The 7,090-nt window shown below is 38.5% G+C and overlaps 1 protein-coding gene across 1 annotated transcript in view; it reads right to left on the bottom strand.

Annotated features, from left to right (window-relative positions):
- The window catches only part of LOC102825562 (cytochrome P450 4X1-like), a 70,652-nt gene that overhangs the window by 6,598 nt on the left and 56,964 nt on the right, over window positions 1-7,090 (bottom strand). The window contains exons 7-8 of the mRNA XM_006839728.1: window positions 3,342-3,445; window positions 2,594-2,784 (exon numbers count right to left, since the gene is read on the bottom strand). Of these exons, the coding sequence (XP_006839791.1) occupies window positions 2,594-2,784; window positions 3,342-3,445 (295 nt within the window). The remainder of the gene's footprint in view (window positions 1-2,593; window positions 2,785-3,341; window positions 3,446-7,090) is intronic.

The following is a 7,090-nucleotide window of genomic DNA, read 5'->3' as shown; positions in this document are numbered from 1 at the left end:
ACTTTTTGCTCTCTTCATGTATGATGTTCTTGATGTCATCCCACAACTCTTCTGGTCCTCGGTCTTTAGTGTTTAATGTATCAAATCTGTTCTTCAGATGATCTCTAAATTCAGGTGGGATAAATTCAAGGTCATATTTTGATTCTCATGGACTCGTTTTCATTTTCTTCAGCTTCAGTTTGAATTCGCATATCAGTAATTGATGGTCTGTTCCACAGTCTGCCCCTGGCCTTGTTTTCACTGATGATGGCATTGAGTGTGGCAGAGGTAGTGAGGTTGTCCAAGGATCGGACATTGTTTCATTCTGTTGTGCATGGGGTTGCTATGAGTCGGTTCCGACTCGATGGCACCTGACAACAACAACAACAACCTTCTTCCTAGTCTGTCTTAGTCTGGAAGCTCCACTGAACCCTGTCCAGCATGGATTCCCTGCTGGTATTGAAAATACTGGTGGCATACTATCCAGCATCACAGCAACACTAAATTCACCACTGTCTGACAAGCTGACAGATGCGTAGTGGACCTGAGCTTAGACTCCTTTAATAAATTGACCTACATCATCCTGCACTCTGACTGGTGGACCACAATTAAGTTAAATATGGTTAGTGCATTTTTGGCTATGTGTGTGTTAGTTGTATTATGTTAGGCACAGGTATTAATTTATAATTTTCTTTATTTAAAGATTATATATGGTTTAAGGGGCTATGTACCAGAACCAAGTTGACAAAGAGTACACTGTCATGATTTAGGTTTTGTGTCAACTTGATTAGGTCAGTATTCTCTGTGATTTAGCAGTTAAGATGTTGTAATCCCCCATGATGAAATTTCATATAATGTAATCACCCCTATAATGAGATCTTTTATGAACAGCCATTCAAATAAAAGGAAGTTTCCTTGGTGATTTGGTTTGCTTCTAATATATTGGACACTTGGACAAAGCTTTTTGCTAGGTCTAGATCCTGCATCTTGCTAATCATTTGACCTGCGTAGTTTATACTTGAGCCAATGATCTGTCATATTGTATGCTGATTCTGAAATTATCAGGAGTCTGCCATCTTACTTGCCCATCTTAGGTTCATTCACCTCTGCAGCCAGAAGCCTGCCATCTGACATGCTCATCTTGGGTTCATCAGCCTCTGCAGCTATGTGAGTCAGGAGTAGCCTCAAGCCTGACAACTGGCCCAGGGACTTGGAACTTGCCTGTCTCTATAACTGTATGTAGCACTATAGGCTAAGCAAAAGACCACAAAGTTGGTTTGAATTGAAAGGCCAGTGGTTCAAACTCACCAGCTGTTCCCCAGAAACTCTATGCAGGGTCACTATGCATTGGAACTAACTCAACGGCACTTAACAACAACAACACAACTACATGGGTCGTTTCTTGGATATAAACTTCTCTCCATAGAAACATATGTAAGTTTCACTGGGAAATGACTATTAGTTCCTTATAAAAAGTGAGACCTCTACTATCACAATTTTTTATAAATTTAAAGTTTCCTTTAAAAACATTTCTAATTTTACTTAGTTTTGCAGATGAAATATGGTGGCTTTTCCCCTGGTATTTGAACTAGGTTTCCCTTAGTATTTCTTTCAGACCCCTTTGATAGCAAGTCATCATTTGTGAAAGAATGAAATAGAACATCTACACACTGATTAGAAAAACAATTAAATAGGTAACTTAAGGAGTTCTGGTAGCGTAGTTGTTACGAATCGGGCTGCGAACCTTAAGGTCAGCGGTTCGAAACTACCAGCTGCTCCGCGGGAGAAAGATGAGGCTTTCTACTCCTGTAAAGATTTACACCCTCGGAAACCCTATACAGGGTCGCTATGGGTCGGAACCGACTCTATGGCACATAACAACAACAACAATAGGTGGGTGAACTTCTTTAACAAACTATAAAAGGATATTGGTCCCTCTTGAAACAAAGCATTTCTTCTTCCACATATACATATCTTTTGCACTATGGTTTCCAAAAGTCATAATGACAATTTGTGACTTAGTCTGCTGTCTCTGTATCCATTAATTCCTCCTAGTGGCTCTTTCACTAACATGGTCATTCTTATACTGTCACATAGTCTTTTAACAGTTGCAGTCTCTAAGTAGCCCTCTCAACCATGCCCCATATGATTTCTTGTGACAGAGGCTTCTATTGTGTAACTGAGTCTCTCAGTATCCCTCCGGGTCATGCCCTGTGTGAATGCTCACAATTAAAAAATTTCCCATTTCCTGCACTAATGTATTAAATTTAAAAAAATTGACTAAAGCGTTTAAATTTTAAGCCCTAGGACTTTACCCTGAATGCTTTATATAAACTCTCTGTCAGATAATTCCAACTTGTTGTTTTGTCCTTGGGTGTAACCGCCTGTGGCTCTGTATTGAGGCAGTTTTCATCCTGGATCTGTGAGTATTAGATTTTATTGGTTTGCTGGCTTTCCTGAGTGAGTTTCCCTTTCTCGTGCTGTACCTGATAGATCTCCCAAAACACACACAGACCCCCTTAGATCAAACTTATAACTTAATACACAAGGTACCAGAAGAAAGCAAAATCTCAGGAGAAGACTGGACTGAAATGTTTAGAGATATAGATCTTACCAGGTGATGGAAGACCCATCCCTCAGGATGCCCCTGATTTCTTCTCGGCATCTCTGCTGGTGCTCAGGGTTCAGAGCCAGGCAGTAGAGGAGCCAGGAGATGCCCCCTGCTGTGGTGCCATGCCCTGCCAATATGAATGTGTTCACTTCTGACCATATGTCATTATCTGAGAAACTGTCTGCATTTTCTGCCTAGAAATTACAGAAGAGATAATCATGCTAAGTCAGTTTGTAGGTGTTTGGCACCTCAACCAAAATAACGGTCTTAAAGAAAAAGAGTTTCAAACAGGAGTTCAAATTTAACTAATTTCAACAAATACTTTGTGTGATCCACAACTCGATCCAGGGCATAAAGGAGACCAAAGTTAGGTTAGAAAAGCAGGCCTTGCAAACAGTTCCCCCAAATCATCAAGTATTAAAAAAATTTCTCCAGCCACTCAGATTTATCCAGATTTTTCAGTCTCATTCTTATCATTTTACTAGTTTATACTGTCAATCTGTTTCCTATATCATGATATTTCCAATCCCTGACAAATTAATAAAAATTTAGTCTTATCTGACTCCCTCTAGTGACAAAGATGCATAGTTTTCTGTCTTTGCTCAAAATCACACGGTGCCAACTCATCAACTGAAATCATGTTAAATTTAGTTGATTACTTTGCTGCATCTCCTTACCACATCCCTATTCATCTACCCACCCAGATAATTAATTAACTATTTGAATAAACTCAGACATTGGGAAGATTTACCTGGACAGAAAGGACAATATCCAGAAAATCCTGGTATGTCCTCTTCTGAGTATTCTGTGTCCTGTCATCCTGGAGGGATTTCTTTCTGTCCTGGACTATCTTTTCTGGGGTAGAATAATAGTTCCTCATTATTAAAATGACAAAAAAAGTCCATCAAAGTCAAATAAATTAAGAACCATGGCCCATGACTTTGCCTTTTTTCCTGAGGTCAGAGTGGGTAAACTATATTTAAATCAATTTCAGTTTTACAGTTATTTATTTTTCTGTCAAATGGACACCACCTGATCAAAGTTCCAAAGGTAAACACAGTAAATAAAAAAGTTTATATCACTAACTCCATTGCCATTGAATTGTTTCTGACTCATAGAACTGCCTCACAGGATTTCTAAGACTATAATCTTTATGGGAGCAGACTGTAACATCTTTCTTCTGAAGAGCAGCTGGTAGTTTCTAAACACAAACCTTTTAGGTATCAGCCCAGCTCTTAGCCACTGTGAGGTGAGGACTTCTTTGTATGTCACTTGTTTTGTAGTTGTAAAGTGCCATCTGAGGAGTGGTTGGTAGGTTTGAACTGCTAACCTTGTTAGCCGTTCATTGCTTATCCTACAGGACTCTTGTATATCACTTGGTAGGCAATATAATGAAGATGATTTCAAATTAAGGTGCAAGTGACTAGTCATTCTTTTCTTTGTCAGTCTAAACACATTATTTTCATTGAAAAGTTATCAAATGAAATAGGGTGAAACAGATGACAGGCAAAGAAATTCCACTTGCATAATTGAAGGGCCTGAAATAAAACACAGAATAAAATATGAATCAGAGCTAAAATGTAAAATCATAATCAAAGAAAACTTTCTGGAAATAAAGTATTTAAATAAATATATATATATAGAAAGGGCCCACTCTTTCCAAAAATGGAAACAGAATGACCAATTCAGCATACATTTTAGTAAAAGTACTAGATATTACAGATAGAGGGAAAAAAATCCTCAGAGATGTCAGGCAAAAAGATCAAAATAGTTTTGAGGGTAAACAAATTAGTCTAACATTATAATTCTTAAGAACAATAAGGAAATCAAGGAAAAAGTAGATAAATTTTCAAGAAACTCAAGGAAAGAATATGTGAGTTAAAAAAAGTTATAACCAGCCAAACTAGCCTTCAAGTATCAGCACTAATAAACACATTTTTAAACTTGCAAGATTTGCGTTCATGAGACCTTCTTAGGGAATATGCAGAGAATAAGCTTCATCTAATCAAATGATTATTAGGAAAACTTCATTAAAAGTACTGAGGTGGGAATTCAGCAGATTTCATTCTAGATCTAAGAATAGGAGTCTGGGTGGAAGAGTGACACATAAATATTAAAAGTAAAAATAATGCAACTAATAATAGGAAGAGAAAGAGGAAATAAAGAGAAAAGTAGAATAAAATCACTGATCATTATATAGGTAACAAGTGGGAATCAAAGGACACAATTTAAAACTGACATAACAGCAACATGTTAAATAAGAAAAAGAGGGATTAAGGATTCCACAAAAGAATTAAATATTATGATAGCCACAGAACAAAAATAGGAATCTTTTTAAATACCAAAAGATATTATATTGAAAAGACAGCAACAACAAAAAACTCATATCGTGTAGAGAAAGAAAAGGAGCTCTGGTAGCATAGTGGTTACAAATTGGGCTGCTATCCTCAAGGTCAGCAGTTCGAAACTACCAGCTGTCGTGTGGGAGAAAGATAAAACTTTCTACTCCTGTAAAGATTTACAGCCTGGGAAACCCTGTACAGGGTTGCTATGGGTTGGAACTGACTCCATAGCACACCACCACCACCACCATAAGGAAAAAAAGCACAGTATTACTATATAATAATATGAAATCATTGAGACTAAACACATGAATCACTTCAATAAATTAAATGAAAGTCAAAATAAAAAAATTTTCAAATTAATTCATAAAGGAAAACTCAATTAGATATTGCATGAAAGAGACATACCAGAAGCAAAATCATTTAAAATAGCTAAAAATAAAGAAATGGAAAAAGTTATGCTAGGCAAATAAAAATAGCAAGAAAGGAGAGAACAAATAAGATGGTGGATTGGGTAGAAGTGCAGTGAGGTGCTCCGTCAGCAACAACACAGAATACCACACCAAGCAGGCTCAGGGGATTGTGCCAGAACTATGAACCACATATGAAGGAATATTTAGAAGGTTGGAAGGCTTACAGCAAGGGGAATTTGTAGCAGAAGCAAGAAATCCATTGCTTTCTAATTCAAGATGCTCAGCTGCTCCTGGAGCTGCCATCTTGGGAGAGACCAAGCGGGGAGAAGGATCAGAGCAGCCACGGACACCTGACAGAACCACAGAGATAAAGGTGTGGACATTCTTTTTTTTTTTGGTATCTGTTCATTGGTCTCTTGCTATCTGCGCACTTCCATTCTTGTGACTAGAGGGGGTGCCTGAGCGAGTAGATACACCACCCCCACCACCAGAGGGTTCTACTATGCATGTGCACAGATCTCCTCAAAATGTAAAGAGACAGTTTCCACTTAAAATCAAATGGCCATAGCCGACCCTGAACTGTTTATCACTAGAAAAAAGGCCTGAACAGGGATTGTGGAGCAGGACAGGCAGACTAAAAAGGAAATAGGAAGAAAATTAAATCCTGAGTTACTTCACAATGATCAACAGTGGCATCTTGAAATTTCTCAGGAAGAAGGGTGAAAAGGGAAGGCCATCTCCTGATCACATCTGCCTAGAGGCAATCAAAAAGCATAAAAAAATATCAAAATATACACCCATCTAAGTATTAAGGCCACAGATAATTCCTGAATATGCCCCCCAAACAGAAGCAGATGACCATATTAGCACATGTCCAGAAACAAGATAAAGTGACTGAGGCAAATGAGCTGGAAGTAAACCTACACTCCATACTGGGAGATGGGCAGGATTTGGAAATGTCTGAGAAGGAATTCAGAAAAATGATTATAAAATGTATCCAGGTGGCTAGGGTGGAGGTACAGTGAAATTCACCATCAGAAAAACCACAGAATACCAGGCAAAACAGATCCAGGACAGAGCTCCAAAACTCAGAACCACAGAGATAGGAATATTTAAAAGGTTCAAAGGCTTATAGCTAGTGGAACTTGTAGCAAAAGTAAGAAATTGCGTATTTTTGAATCTGCTGGGCTCAACAGACTGGAGCAGACAACTTGGGCAAGACCAAACATCAAGACCAAGTCGGGGAGCAGACACACCACAGAAAAAGGACACAGGAACCTCAGAGAAAAGGGAGACAATACACTTTGTCAGTTTTTTTGTTGTAGTTCTGATTTTCTTTTCTTTCCTTTGTATCTGTTTATTGTCCCCCCACCCCCACTGTTTGCTTGCCTCCATTCTGGTGACTAGAGGAGGGGAGGTGCCTGAGCGAATGGACACCCCCCCACCCTCACCACTGGTGGGTTCTTCTGTCACGCATGCTTGCACAGATACACTCAGCCCAAGAGCTGGCCTTGAATTTTTTTTTTTTCTTTTTTCTTTTTAAATATGGGAAGGACCAGGACAGGGCTGTAGAGTGGGAAAGAGAGTTTAAAAACAAAACAGGCTGAAAATTAAATTAAATCCTGAGGTACACCATAACAACCAACAATGGCATCTTGAAATCTCTCAGGCAGCTTTGAAGGCAAGAAGCTGAAGGCAAGAGAGGACATTAAAGTCATACTCATATTAGGCTACAGATTTTTTTT

This window comes from Chrysochloris asiatica, unplaced genomic scaffold (genome assembly GCF_000296735.1).
Source record: "Chrysochloris asiatica unplaced genomic scaffold, ChrAsi1.0 scaffold00026, whole genome shotgun sequence".
Classification (NCBI taxonomy): Eukaryota; Metazoa; Chordata; class Mammalia; order Afrosoricida; family Chrysochloridae; genus Chrysochloris; species Chrysochloris asiatica.
The sequence above is the reverse complement of the archived record's forward strand: the minus strand, read 5'-3'. Positions and strand labels throughout refer to the sequence as shown.